This window comes from Atractosteus spatula, chromosome 8 (genome assembly GCF_055471065.1).
Source record: "Atractosteus spatula isolate fAtrSpa1 chromosome 8, fAtrSpa1.hap1, whole genome shotgun sequence".
Classification (NCBI taxonomy): Eukaryota; Metazoa; Chordata; class Actinopteri; order Semionotiformes; family Lepisosteidae; genus Atractosteus; species Atractosteus spatula.
This window is the reverse complement of record NC_142713.1, coordinates 54,952,908-54,967,921: the sequence shown is the minus strand read 5'-3', so window position 1 is coordinate 54,967,921 and position 15,014 is coordinate 54,952,908. Positions and strand designations below refer to the sequence as shown.

Sequence of the window (15,014 nt, the reverse complement as noted above, 5' to 3'; positions counted from 1 at the left end):
GTTTGGCTGATCTGCGCCTCTGCTGTACAGAAGGAGTAGGCCCTAGAGGGTGAGGTGCCCTCTGCTGGAGGGATGCTGTAACACATATCGGTTCCTGCCAGTCAGTCAGCACTTTCAAATTCTGCCCTCAAACCCACTTTTCTTTCTCTTCTGATTCTGTTAGAATTTGTATGTGCCTGTCTCTTTTGTTTGTTTTATTGTACAGCACTTAGAGATGACGTGCCGTGCAAATCAAGGTTATTATTAAAACCTGGAGTTAAAAGAATCAATTAGACAAACGTATAGCTCCAGATCAACTAAGCGATTCCCAAGGAGAACCTTAAATTCACTGTCTGGCAGGACAGGCTGACCCACCTGTCATAGGCCTGAGCCTGTGCTGTGTTGTTTTACCTCCTGAGAGGCACTACTCAGCAGGCAGTTGTTATGTAATCACCCACTTGATCCTTGCAATGCCTCCAAAGGCAGACATCATAACACCACGCTTTTCCTTATCCTCATTACACTAGTGGAGAAGAGAAGCGTAGCATTTGTCGTCATGAGATATTGACTGATCTCAAGCGTAGCTAGAACCAGGTCTCATTACTATGAGGTGCTCCACAGAGATTAAATAAAAATGGTAATTACATTCTGGTTAATGTTCTATTGTACTCATTATCCTGGCTAAGAGTGGGAGGATACATTGTAATTGTCTTTAACTGGTAACTAAAGAGCTTTAAGGGACTCGGTGTGTCTAGGTGTAGAGAATGTGTCTAAGACAAGCTTCAACGAAATGTTGCTGCCCTTCTTTGTGGTTCTGTGGCCAGCAACATGACTCAATCAAGCTGTCTGCAGCTGAACCACAGAACTGCTGTTAAATCTGATTTCAGATATACAGTAGCTGGGTGCCATATCTGTCTTTAACTCATATTTTTTTCACACTCAGTGTCTATGGCATATCTGCATTACCTTTCACTGAGCTCTAAATAAACACTTTTATCCACCTCTGTCATATTCAATGCAGTATAATTTACTGTTCCATCGTTTTAGAGCTCTCTGTCCTGTTCAAGGTATAAATTCCTCTTACTCCCACACACAAAAAAGAAAGATCTGTACACTAGATTACACATGTACTGTACCTGTATATCAATTTCAAATCAAAATTCCCTAGCTGGAATGTTTGTATTTGTTGTTACTGTATCTCTAAGCATAAGAATTTAAGCTTTTGCCTATTGTACAAAAGACAAGGATCAGATATCCTCCAATCTAATTGAGACCTTCTGCAAAGCAGACATTAAGTAATTATTTAGCTCCTTTACAGCTCAGTTCTCATACAGTTAGTGTGCTCAGTCTGTAAGAGATTAAGCTACGTGCAGCAGAGCTAGTTTGGATACGATGACGTCACCGCCCCCCCTGGGCATAGCAGGGTCCTCAGCCACCTGGGCTGGGGGAGGTCTCCTTTAGCTCATTCGGCTGGTTCCCTGTTGCGTTACTCCGGGGACCCGGGTTCCCGCCCCAGGTGTTGTGGGACGAACCAGTGGGGTGGAGCGGCGGAGGGCTCATACGCACATATGTGAAGACACAAGGATATCCCATACACCATTTCTTGCTTCCTCCCTTGCCATAAAACACTGCAGCTTATCCATGTGTCTGCTAGTTGAGTCCATGCTTAGAAACAGAAACGCACGATGATTGCGCAATAGAGAAATAAACACAGAAACATTTATGGCCAGCAACCATGTCACCCTGCAACTCGTAAGTGGCAGCCCACTGAAGCTCAGCAGGTGTGAGCCTGGTCAGTACCTGGATGGGAAACTTCTGGGAAAAACTAACGTTACTGCTGGAAGAGGTCTTAGTACGGTCAGCTGGGGGCGCTCACCCTGCAGTCTGTGTGGGTCCTAATTGACTAAGTTGACCTCAGTGACTGGGACAAAACCAAAGGTGCCGTCCTTCGGATGAGACGTAAAAACCGAGGTCCTGACTCTGTGGACATTAAAAATCTCAGGGCGTTTCTCAAAAAGAGTAGAAGTGTTACCCCAGCGTCTTGGCCAAATTTCCCATTATTATTATTATTTTTATTATTATTCAGAATTACAACTCAGTTCATAAAACTTTGTGAACACTCTTTGATAAATTGTTGTTTCTTAAGAAAACAACAAGGGATAATCATAACTTCATGATTTATGACAGTTTGAGCTTTTTAACAAATCGCCCTGCTGTCTTTGATTTGATATATACACATAGATTAAATTAAGCAAGCAATTTATTTCTGAGATTTTAATTTTTTTCTAGAAAGTTTAAGCACATTTTTCGATAAAAAAATTATCCGCTTTTCACCTGGACCCTCTTCATCTGTCAAAAACCGATACAGGTCAAGTAAACGATCCGTTAAAGCCAGATACCTGGCTGCTTTGTATCACTATTTCCAAAGTAGAAGGAAAACAGACAGCATTTCACCTTCAGTGAAAATAAAAAATATCAGAAGAGAAGAAAGGTTTCAAACCAGATGAGGCCATCTTGCCCATCATTTCAGGTCATCAGTTTGACCATTGCAAAAAATACCCCAATATAAAAGAACTGTTTGTCAATTTTTGAACGGTTTTCATGAGGAATACTATGTTAATGTTGGAATTTAAATGATCGCTGACAGGGATGATAAGGGAAAAACTGAATCACCTAGAAACTACTACAGATTCTCTGAGATAAAGCAGATAAAGCAGAAGCAGTGGGGTGTCCATATGTTCCTTGCATGTCTTAAATCTTGAAATGAGATTGCATGCATGGCATAAGCAATACTGCACTCCCCCAAATCAATACAGCAAACTCTGCGAATCATGGATGTACAGTAAACCCTGGTTCTTTAAATGGTAGGCTGACACAATTAGAAGAAGCTCAAATTGGACAATGTTTAATGTCTACAATGTGATGGCTGATGAAGTGCCACGAAAACTTCACTGCTATCTCTCAGGTGCTGGGGGATATACAATAAGAACAGAAGAAAGGTTATAGGCGAGAGGAGGCCATTTGGCCCATCCAGAATGTTTGGTAGTTACAGTAGTATTTTATTAATGCAAGAATCTCCTGTGGTTGTTTCCGGAAAGAAGCCAGGACATTGGCTTCAACAACATGGTTAGGTAACTTGATCCATACTCCATCAATCCTTTGCATTAAGCAGTACTTCTTGTGTGTCTTTCAAACGTACTCCCATGTACTGTAGTTTCCACTTTTGTCTCCTGGTGCCTGTTTCATTGTTCATTCTGAAGAAGTCCACTGAGTTGGCTTTTTGAATGCCTTTGAGGGAACAATTCTGACAGCCAATCAGATGGGCCTGAAGTATCACTCGCTGAGTGCTGTGTAGTCACGCGTGAATTTGATCTGAAAAGAGAGCAGTGCAGAGGGCTTCAAAATATTAAAGTGCAAAACCTGTAGAGATAGACAACCTCTACAAAGGGTGAAAGGGCTGCATTGGTTGCCCTCACTGCACCCCCCCCACACCTTGCCCAACCAGAACTAGCAAAAAAAATGGTTAAACCACAGGCACCCTTATTTCATTTAAGGTGTCTTATTATGAGAAAACTGTTCTTGATAGTGCCTTCAGCACTGCTAACGTATATATAACATATATTTTCGGTTTTACCTTGGGTGACCAAAATATACAGTATCTCTCAAAGGGCAGCATGTGACCCACAGATAACAGGTCACCACCAGCAATGAGAAACAGGAGCTGAGATCATAAAACGTGTTGTAGAGGAACGGACAAGTAGTGTGTAATGCCTACTTGATAAAGATGGTTGAGGTGGTGATAAAGATGGTTTGATCTTCCTCAAATGATTGCCACTTCAAATTTTTAAAAAACAAAACTAATATTCTTATACTATTTTAGATTATTGGCGCCCCAGCTAGCTCTGTTGGTAGAGCACGAGAACCATAATCTTAGGGAAGTGGGTTTGTGTCCCCCACTGGGTGTCAGGTCCTCCATGCTGGAGGCTGGGCACAAGGCTCACAACCCTGTCCCGTCAAAAACTAATGTTACGGTAACTGCCCCTACATGCTGGAAGGCATAACGGACAAACATCCATCCATCCATTTTAGATTATTTACACTGTGCTCTGATTTACCCCATCAGTACACTGTCCCTTGCTTCTCATGTTTTGTGACGTACTGTATGGAGGCTAAGGACACCAGCAGTACTGGGGTGAGGTCCAGCATGGGTGGTGAAGTAAGACAAGAACACCTTCCACACACCGCAATCCGGGCGCTTTCACCAGCGGACTTCAGCTTGAGAGAAAAACGACAACGCATTGGACTATCTGAATAAACATAAACTGAATAAGCTGAAACATGTAAAGGAAAATAAAAAACATTTGAAAGCCTTTTGATATTTAGTATATTCTTTTAAAGCCGACTGATTATGGTTTAAAACAGTCAGTTTTAAGTATGTATGCTTGGTGATATAAAGCATATACAGTACATTAAAATAAACTATAATATCTATAATACTGAAGCTATGCCAAGAATAGTGTAAAATAAAGTGCATCTGACCAATAGGTGCTTTGCTCTCTCCACATGCCCTTGTGTAGTAACAGCAAGACTATTTTGGCTGACAATCTAACCTTATGGACATGTCCTCAGATACGAACACTCAAACACTCTGCTCCTGGCTGGATCACAGAAATCTGTGCAGCAGCAGTTGGTATTAATATTCAATGAATCTCGGCAGCAGATACTTTATGACTGATAAGACGTTAACACAGTGATTGTACTGTTAATGTAGCTTGAAGAAGGTCCTCATTGCAATAACACTCCAGCTAATTGCAATGGCACCTTTAAAATCTCAAATGTATAACTGTAATATTACACATACTGTAGTAGATGTGTAAAACGGAAATGAACTGTTTATGTACAGTGTATTTTTCTAGTTAAATTCCCAATAAAGACAACATTTTGAGTTGGCTGCAAATCTAAAACTCCAGACCTAATGTATGGCACTCCTCTATTGGTTAAACACAAGAGACTTACTGGGGATCAGAAGAATAGACATCAATATGTGTGGAAATGTCAGTTAATACTGTAGACCTAAATTGATTCACACCATTGGATGGCACAGTTTACTGGAGTTTTTTTTTTCCTCCAGAGAAAAATAAAGAAGAAAAAAAGAACCAAACCAAAACAATTACAGCTTTTAATAATAATAGAATACTATTTTCAGTGCCATTTGTTAGTTTGCAAAGTTGCTGGGTGTGGGTACTGTAGGCCTCAATGTGACTGTAGACAGACCTACAGTACTGTGTTCCAGTATGGAAAGGGCAGTCTTCAAAGGTAGCAGGTTTTCATTCCAGGTGAGGCTCATCCACTCATGCCAGACAACTGTTGACATAGCTTTAGACATTCTCCCCCAGGTCTTAAGCAGTTAATCATTTAAATGACATTCAAGATCTAACGTTAGATAAACAGAGGCTTTATCCCACTCCAAAACAAAACCCTGGGTGTTGTAAGTGGCTACATACGCCCTTATAGAAAGCTCTACCATATGGGTGTGAGTCCCTCAGGTCTTCTCATTACCTAAAAGCCAATATGTTACAGCTGAGTCACTATGCTACAATGATGGGCGAGCAGACGAGGTGTCTGCGAGAAGGAGGTGATTATCCCCAGCGCCGTGCACTTAGAGCCGTGTGGTACTATAAACATTTTGTTTTGCAAACCTGGTGGTGCTGCAAAAATACACGCTGTAGGAGCAACAGGATGTCAGGAACAATCCTGTCCTGGCATGATTTATTCACCTTTGTCTGCAAAAACGTACACGATTCATTCCATTTGAAAGTCAGGAATTGGTAATATGCTTAGTAAATTAGATTTTACTTGTGATATTTAGATTAGACCTTTTGACACTTTTTTTAGACATTTTATTCACTTTTGGCAAGTTTGGCTACTGAGTTCTTTCAGCGTGATTTCATTGACACAGACTTAGTACCCCAAGATGCACTATAAGGGCTCAAAAGCTATATAAAAGCTTTCTGCACATCCTTAGTGTATGTGTATTTACTTAAGTCAATGGAAAATATAAAGATAGAAAATAAATATATATATAAAATACATAAATATAAAAATAAAGATAAAAAACTACTAACAATGAAGTGAATTTTTAATTATTTTAATTGCTTTGATACTTTGCGTTTAACAAGCAAAGAACAAAAACTTCAACATCCTTTCAAGAGTAGCTTCAGAAAGAGAAGGTGTGCACCCAGAGAGATCTGTTTTTACTTGTTTTTGAATATTTTTATGAGTGTGTCTCGTGTGGCGCCTCCTGGCTAGCGGTTATGCTGGGAAACTGTCACATTCTCAGGAGGGTTCATGGTTTTCCAGGACTTGCTGTGTATACCAGATCCCCTTCAGGTGATCTGCCATCAATGACCAATTATTCCATTCCCTACTAGTTACTCAGTTTCTCTATTTGAAGACAGAGCCAAGCTAACCCCCTCCCCCCCCACTTTTGTTTTTACCTCTGCACTTTTTTCCTCACTCCTGTTTTTATCTTTCCACCGTTCTGCCTGTTCTGATCTGCTCTCCGGTACCCCAGGCAGATGCCTCAGCAGCCTTGCCGGGTGGGCGTCTCACCCGGGATCCCGAAGCTCGTCTGCACCCCTGTCTGTGGTTCTCGACACCGGGATTCCACTCCGTATCCTCGGGGCTCGGCAATAGGATCCCACTCCAAGACCGAGGTACCTGAGCATTCTCCTTTTTTCTTCCTGGGAGCTCCTTAGCTCCTTAGCTGATGTTGTCCAATTCCGTTGTCGGGCTGCTTCTCCAGGGGAGAGATCTCCAGTCTGATCGCTGACCACCCATGTCACCCGCTGCTGAGGCTGTCTGCTCGGACTCCGATCCAGATCACTGTGGTTCCAGAACCTTCCTCAACACTGCCACCTCTGTTCCAATTCCTAACTGCACGGTGATCCTAGACCTCCGCCCTGGATTCCCTGGAATTTCCTCGGCTGGCCTCTCATTACCGTGGTTCCGTCCGTGTTCTGGAGGCAGCTTCTGTTGTCCAGGACCCCAGGGCTCTTCCCATGCAGCCCTGTTTCCCTGATCCAGATCATTCATTCCACTTTTTTTGCTTCTGAACCGGACTGCACACAGGCGCCTGACCTCCACCCTGGGAATCCCAGACTCCTCCTCTGCTGGCCTCCCAGTTGCGTGGTTCCATCCCACATTCAGGTGGCAGCTTCTGTCTGCTACAGTAGGAACCCAGGGCTCTTCCCATGCAGCCATGTAAATCAGTCCTTGTTCTGACTGCTTGATTTCTCCTGGCCTACGCCCTGGGAATCCTGGACTTCTCCCTGCTGGCCTCCTTTTCTGATGGTTCCATCCTGCATCCAGGAGGCAGCTTCCGTCGTCCAGGACCCAAGGGCTCTGTCTGTGCAGTCCCCTCACTTCAGTGCCCATGGCCCAGGTCTGGTTCCTGTTTAGCCCTGTCCCTGGCACTTTTTCTTTTCTCTGCCCTTTTCCCGGGCACCCTTTTGGCTTCTCTTTGGGGCAACTTCCTCACTCGGTTCAGGGCTCTTTTCTTTGCCTCACCCTCCTGTTTCTCGGTCTGTCTGGGTTCTATTCTTTCTTTCCCTTATTTTTCCTTAGTCTCCTTCCAGTGTCCCTGCACAGCCTTGTTTTCTGTCCTGTGTCTGCTCTGTCTGGAGAGCATTTCCCTGTGAGCCTGGTCTCCCTGAGGAGTCCTGTTCCTGGGCTTTGACTGGGACCAATCCTTGCAGCTGTGCTGACTCAGGGCTCTGAGAGCTGAGAGGGATCTTAAGACGTGTCCTTGCCTCCCGTCCTTCACAGATGCCTCCACCAGTGGGTCCAGAAGACGCCTGGGCATCCGATTCCGTTCACACCCAGACGCCTCAGTCAGAGAGTGAACCTGGGCTGGCCCAGTCTCGGAGGAGACCCCTCCATAAGAGCGTGCACTTTGAATCACCGGCTCCTGGGCCCTCCGACTGGACCACTGTGTAGGGACCCCTCCTCTCGGTAGAGCCCCTCAGGTAAAACTCAGCTTGCCTTGAGGAGACTTCTTTTCCTGTCTCGCGCACCAGCCTATGGAATTGTGGCCTTGACCCCTGGCTACATGGAGGGCTGCCTCCCAGATCTGTGCTTCAGCGGGCTTGGTAGCTGGTTCCGTCCCAGATTCCGGTTGGCAGGCTGGGATAGGTGGTCTAGTTTGGGGAAGCACTTTGCAGTGTCAGCCTCTCTCTTTGGTTGCCAGGGATGCAGACAGCTGTGATCTCCCAGACCGTTGCTCTGCACTTGGTTTCTTTTCCTGCTGACTGTCTGGGCCCTTCCCTGCTCTGCTCACCAGTTCTGTTCTTTCCTTTTCCTCTCCATTACTGTCTGGCCTGGGCTGATTAAGCCTCACTGTGTCACGGATGTCGGAAAGGACGAACCGTGGAATGACAGGAGAGCGAGAAGACCCTATTCCTAGCGGCGAGACAGGGGTTTGGCCGGGCTCAGCTGTTCAGGGAATGCTGTATAGACACCTATGCCCTCAGGTAGCGGACGTGGGGTGACCTGGTGCTAGGCGGGTCTCAGTACATCCGAACGTCAATGCTGAGTGAAGGCAGACTGAAAGACCCGGAAATATATAGTCCCAGAGAGAGAGAAACACCGGAAGGACAGCAGAGAACCGGAAACAAGAGACAGGACAGAGAAGGAACGCCCTCTGGCTGCAGAGGGCGTGACACACTGGACAGTAATTAATTAATCTGTCAACACCTTTTTTTTTTACTTTCCCTTTCTCCCAGAGCATCCCAGCCCTCAGTCAGTAGGGTCTTCTTGAGTCTCCGCCACTCCCCGGCCACTTGCACTTGGGCTCTGACAAGTCACCACCCTTGTGGCAGTACCAGGCCGCGGCATTACAAATACAGGACAGAATGCTCAAGGCAACATTCAAACAATACAGGAAAAGCGGTCCCAAATTTTTCTTAATAAAGTCGCTTCCCTTAAAAGCTCCTCCTTCCCACTACTTTAGGTGGAAACACCCTCTACCCATGCTTTTACATGACCTCTCTTGTTGTGGCTAATGTCAGTGTCCATGCCTCAACTATCAGGAGAAGATTGGGCAGGATTTTTTTTTATGGGAGGATAGCCAGGGAGAAGCCATTGCTCCCTAAAAAGACCACTGTTGTTCCAATGGTGTCTCAAGTTTACCAAAGAGCACCTGGCCAACCCAGAAAACTAAAAGCAGAATGTATAGATGCATCAAGGTCCCAATGGGAACCATTTTGTGTGGCTAAAACCGAACTCTGCCTTTCAACAGAAGAACCTCATCCAGACCAAGCTTTGTGGTGGGAGTATCATAGTTTGGGACGGTTTTGCAGCCTCAGGACTTGGACGGCTACTACAGCATTCAGAGGCTGGTCTAACCCCATTACACAGCCCAAGCAATGAATTAATTACAAACTGCCATTCATACTCAGAAAAAAAAAATCCTTCTGTAATAAAGCAATAATCTTATGTATTAGTAAAGACTGAATTGGTAATCACACATTATAAAGAGCTTTTGTTCCATTTATGCTACGTACACTTTAATACTCTGTGTAGTAATGTTGAGCAATTATTTGTTTATCTTTGCAGCCCATAGAAGGCGATCTTAAGGATATTTTATGGTTTAAAACATCGTGATCCTTATTGTCTACTGCTAATAATCTGTCCTCACCTTATAATGAGTAAAAAATTTGCTTTATACAGTATGCAACATGTAGTCAAATGAGAGGTTTGTCTTATGTACTGTAAAATGGAAACAGGTGATTTATTCCTAAACACCTCCATAGAAGATGTACATTGAAAAATGTTGCGTCTTCATTCCAGCAATACCAAACTCATTCGTCTGTTTTGTATTGTTTTCTCATGTGCTACTTTCTTGTAGTTCTTATTAATAACTGATTTAGGCTTTTGACCAGCTGTGCATAAAAAGTGATTGAAATACTGTAAGGCAAAGCAATTAGAGAAGCCAGAAACTCCTCTTGTAAATCATAGCTACAACATGATACTTTTAGGCAATATTACCTTCATAAATAAATAAATCCTATGGTGGTAGGATTTCATTTTCAAGAGGCATCTGTATCACATAGAACGGAAATATAGCCTTTCTTTAAATACTAAATTAGACAGTAAAGTAGCAAAAAAACAACCCTAGGGAAGACGCTATTGTGTATTGGGTGTAGCACAGATGTGTATGCTAGTTATTGTTATTGTCCTTCTTCTGGAAACCCATTCTGGCTGATAAAGCAAAGCAGATAACTGTTGAAGTGTGTTTGGACAGCAGAAGAATTTCATTAAATCAACAAAGTCGGGGATATCTCACTAGATGACAGCCCCAACTAGGTGGAGACCAAATGGCATAAAAGTTAACTGTTTTCCCCACAAATTGCAATTCCAGCTTGTATCAGCAACACTATTTATAAAAACACCAAAAGCAAGGGATGAGATAGATAGGAGAGGCAGAGGAGAGTGAGTTACAGCTTTACAACCCAGCTCCACAACTGGGTTTCTCCATGATGAACCTAAATCTATTAGATATTAGTCAATGAAGAACTCAAGACTAAATTTAAAGAAAGGATCTAGATTTTTTCATATTTGTGGTAGTGAGCGCTTTTCAAGAGGCATCTGTATCACATAGATCAGAAATATAGCCTTTCTTTAAACACCAAATTAGACAGTAAACAAGCACAAAAATCCCAAGAGAAGATACTATTGTGCATTGGCAAAATGTATCACTCTTGTTTAAGCATTCATTTTTGTCAAAGTTTGTGTCTTTTATAGATTCAGTTTAGAATACTTCACATGTGGTGAATTAGGTATTTTATTAGTAGTCTTACTTTCTATTATATACATTTATGTACACATTTGACAATAATTATATTACTATAAACAGCCCCTAATTTTTGTAACAAAGGAGTTTCACTTTTTAAAACTACAACACTTATTGTTTATCACTGCTGTGTTATTGTTGCCATGGCAACAGAGAACATCATAATGCAGTAAAGATGTTGTTGAAGATGTCAATAATTCAGTATTTTTCTAGTTCATGGAATTGAGTCCAGTTGTACATATAAACTTTGCCATACATCTTAAGGTTTTTTTTGGAAAGTTCATCTACTGAATATTTTGTGAAAATCCTCCAGAAAAGTGCAAGTAAGTTAAACATACTGATACTGTCTAATCCATCTTCCTGAAAAGTTATAAGTTTAAATGTTATATTCAAAGTTTAAAAAATCACTTAGTTCAGAACTTTAGTAATTTAAATCTTGTGTACAGCATGAAAATGTCATTTTCTTTTTCACTAATATATATATATGCTGTGGTTCAAAATAGTCTCTTAATGAGTTATGGGTATGAATATAAATTGGCCTTTGTACATTTACCATGCTACATAAGATAGAACTGTTTTTATGAATTCCTATTCAGTCTTGGTGGAATATCAAAGTCAAATACTTTAGTTAAAACTCAACTAATCTTAGTTTTTTAAAACTCTGTATGCACACTAGGACAGAGTAGGAAGTTAAAAGGCAGTTTATTCTTGGACAGCAGCTAATTGGTATTCATACTTATAACCCATTGCTACTATATGCTCTTAACACACACTTCTAACCTTGAAAGCTGTTTCTCCTGCTGCAAGCCTCTGTCTTTGTCTTTTTGTCTGTTTTATGGTTGTTGCGAGTTCAGGAATCTTACCGTTGTTGCTCTTTTGTGTGGTTGAGAATGGCCAAAGAGAGTGAAGTTTTGTCAGATTTTTTTCTTCTTTACATCTTTTACTGATGTCTTCCCAGCTGGGTCGACAGAGCCCACACAGAGGACCTGCAGGAAATGGACAAGATATTTTCTAAAGACACTGAGGTCGCTTTCATCTCTCTTGACTAAACGGGCTCAGAAAGAAAACGTCTTTAAACAGAGTAGGTGACAAACACGGCTGGGGAATTAATGAGAGTTTAGAAATCTCTTCAGCCCTGAGAGCTCATTAAAGAACACATCAGCTCAACCAGCAACCATTAATTTAATAACAATGTCCTCTTTAAAACATTCGAGAAAAAATGAGGACTTCTTGACCTATAAGTTTTACAATCACAAACATGATTTTTATAATGCCTTTGTTTCAGAACCTTGAAAAATAATCATCATCATCATCTAGACTTTTGCAATAAGTGCTATTTTTCACTGTACTATATAGAGGTACTGTATATTGTTTTTCACTGTATACTGAACACAAGATTTCTTCACTTTCCTCAGGTTTGTATTGTGGTTTGACTGTGCTTTACTCCATTTATCCATAGGAAAGACTTATATGCTGAAAGATACTGTAAATATAGAATGTGTTACTGTGAAGCATCATATTATTCCCATGGTCCAGTCTAGTAAATCATAGCAAAACCCCTGAGAAGTTATGATCAAGCCATGGTTAAACCATGATAATAAGTATACTGCAGTAAACTGTCATTAGGATTGTTCTACATGTTTTAGAAACTGCTGTTTACTTTTGCATTATATACCCACTGGATTTGGCATGGCAAATTGTTTCTTTACATCTGAATCCCAGTTCTATCACGAAATGCTTCCTCGAGTCGAGACATTTGAACAGATTGTCTTTCTGTTGCCCTTTTCCTCGCCGTTTGGTTCCAGGCTGAGTGGCAGAAGAGGAAGGATGAGGCGAGGAAAAGCTCCTTCTTCGAGGCGCGCAGAAATCATGCACATCTATCGCTGCTACGCCCCTGGAGGGAAGGAGCTGACGGCAAAGAGCTTGCTCGAATTCCTCCACAAGGAGCAGATGGAAACCGCTGCCAGTGAAAGGACTGCGGAGCAGATGATCGACAAGTACGAGATTCATGAGAAAGGTGGGCTCTGCACCCTCTTACAGGCGATCTAGAGGGTGATCCTTATCTGTGGCTTATTTAGAGCCCATTGTTTTGAAACCAGCACATTTCATGTCACTTGTGCAGGAATGCTCAACACTAAAACGTCCAGAGCTCTCTCACAATCCCACTGATAAAGCACTCACTGATACAGTCAATCCGCTAGTGTCATTACCATTTTAAAATTATTTCTTTACCGGCTTAGCAGACGTCCTTCTCCGGGGCATATAATTAAAAATCAATAGAAAATACAATTAAAATTTAAAAGACTGAATAATCAATCTAAGTGGCTTGGAAATGTAAAACCATTGCACCATTGCATGATGACTCTTAACAGCTCTTAACCCAAGGAATTTTGGATTCATCTATTATGTTGACTGTGAAAACAAAGGAAGCTGTCTTCTGTTTTGCTCCCAGCTGTGCTCTGTGCTCTTTCCACACAACTGTTTCACAGTCTGGCACATGTATGCTTTGATCCTCAAAGTCTGGAGTTGAGGAGCCCAAAGGCTGATGAATATATACTGTTTGGAGGCCATATTCATAAAACATGTAATACCAGGATGTTTGTACCTGTTTTCAAGTGTATATTTGGTTTTGTAAAATAAACTTTATTTGAAAAATAATATTTCTCCCCAACCCACTGACAACTGTATATGCAATTTCATCCTTTGAGTTTAATATACATGGGAGCTCATAACTGAATGATGGAGAAGCCAATCTCACCCAGCTGTTTTAAATCACAATCATTACTGACATTTGCTGTATATATAACTCTTGCACAGGCCTCTACTCACATTTTTGCTGTATTCATTTTATATGTGGACCATACAAACAACAAGCGGGAAAGTAAGAAAAATGGCAATGAAACACAACAGTATGCTAATTGTTTCTAACCTTCCTTACGTATTATGGTCTCACTCATTCTATATGTGGACCTTTCTCCATACAACAAGCTGGAAGGAAAAATCAAGACAGAACAAAAGGGAAATATTTGCTATTCATTTCACACTCAACTCTCAAAGTCCCTTATCATTTTTATTGCATTAGTTTATGTGGACCATGCTCCAAACAACAAGCAGAAAAAAAACACTACAAAAGAGAAAATATCATACTTGTCTCCCCTTCACCCAACTTCATTATTCATCTATACATGAACCATGCTCCTCAGTATTTCAAGTCACATGCCTTCTTCCTTCCTTCATGTTCTTTAATTTGATCGTGACTTGTTCTTCTGTGCTCTATTCTGCTTCTATTGCTTGGTTCTTTCCTCTCATTCCCTGCTGCTCCCCCTGCCATACCCTCTGTCCCAGGTATGTCTGAGGCGTTCCACCTCCAGCTTAGTCAGCAGGCGTCCTACAGAATTTTAATGCCTGCATTTTCTTTTACTTATAATATCCTCATGTCCATATTGTGCCTGTACGTTCCATCTATCCCTGTTTCTGCATTGGTGATTTTGGGCCTCACTTATGTTTTTGTGGGGGTTGAGCCTCATTGTCCCTCTCCCAGGCAGCTACCTCTTGACCAAGCAGGTCAAGCTAAAACATATTATGCTTAAATGCTCAATAAATATTTGCAAAGCATCTTATGCTTGGGTGTTGTTGGATATTGTCTGCACATAAGAGCTGACGTCTACACAGTTGGTGTAAAATAATCATTATATAATAATTATATACAGTAGTTTTGAAATCTTGCCCTAGCAATGAGACATACATGATAAAGGCAAACCAAGCTAAAGTCAAACCATTTGCACAAGAAAAATGGATATTGGAATGGGAAGAATGTACAGCAGAAAGCCAATTGAATCAAGCAAATCGCTTTCATCCCTAAGAATTACCTGCAGTGCTTAAAATATTTAAAAAGACACATGGCAAATAGAAAAGGAGCCGAGTCAACAGTGCTCTGCTTCCCGAAACCCAACAGTTCACAGGTTCTGCACTGCTTAATCACAACAGGAAGAAGAGAGATTTAGTGCCTTCCTGAAAAGGTCACCCTCAATTCCAGCCGAAAGACCTGCACCTCAGACAAAGCACAAAACATGCATCAGGAGGATGTCAACCTCAAAAAAGCCAGTGAACATATTAACCCTAAATCTCAGATGCACAGCATTTGGGGAAGACAGTCAGAAAAATACGATGAATGATGGAAAGC

The 15,014-nt window shown here is 41.8% G+C and overlaps 1 protein-coding gene across 1 annotated transcript in view; it reads left to right on the top strand.

Annotated features, from left to right (window-relative positions):
- Window positions 1–12,658: 12,658 nt before the first annotated feature.
- Window positions 12,659–15,014, top strand: part of LOC148829858 (1-phosphatidylinositol 4,5-bisphosphate phosphodiesterase zeta-1-like) — a 75,554-nt gene continuing 73,198 nt past the window's right edge. Inside the window, exon 1 of the mRNA XM_088923768.1 lies at window positions 12,659–12,848. Coding sequence (XP_088779894.1) covers window positions 12,659–12,848 — 190 coding nt within the window. The remainder of the gene's footprint in view (window positions 12,849–15,014) is intronic.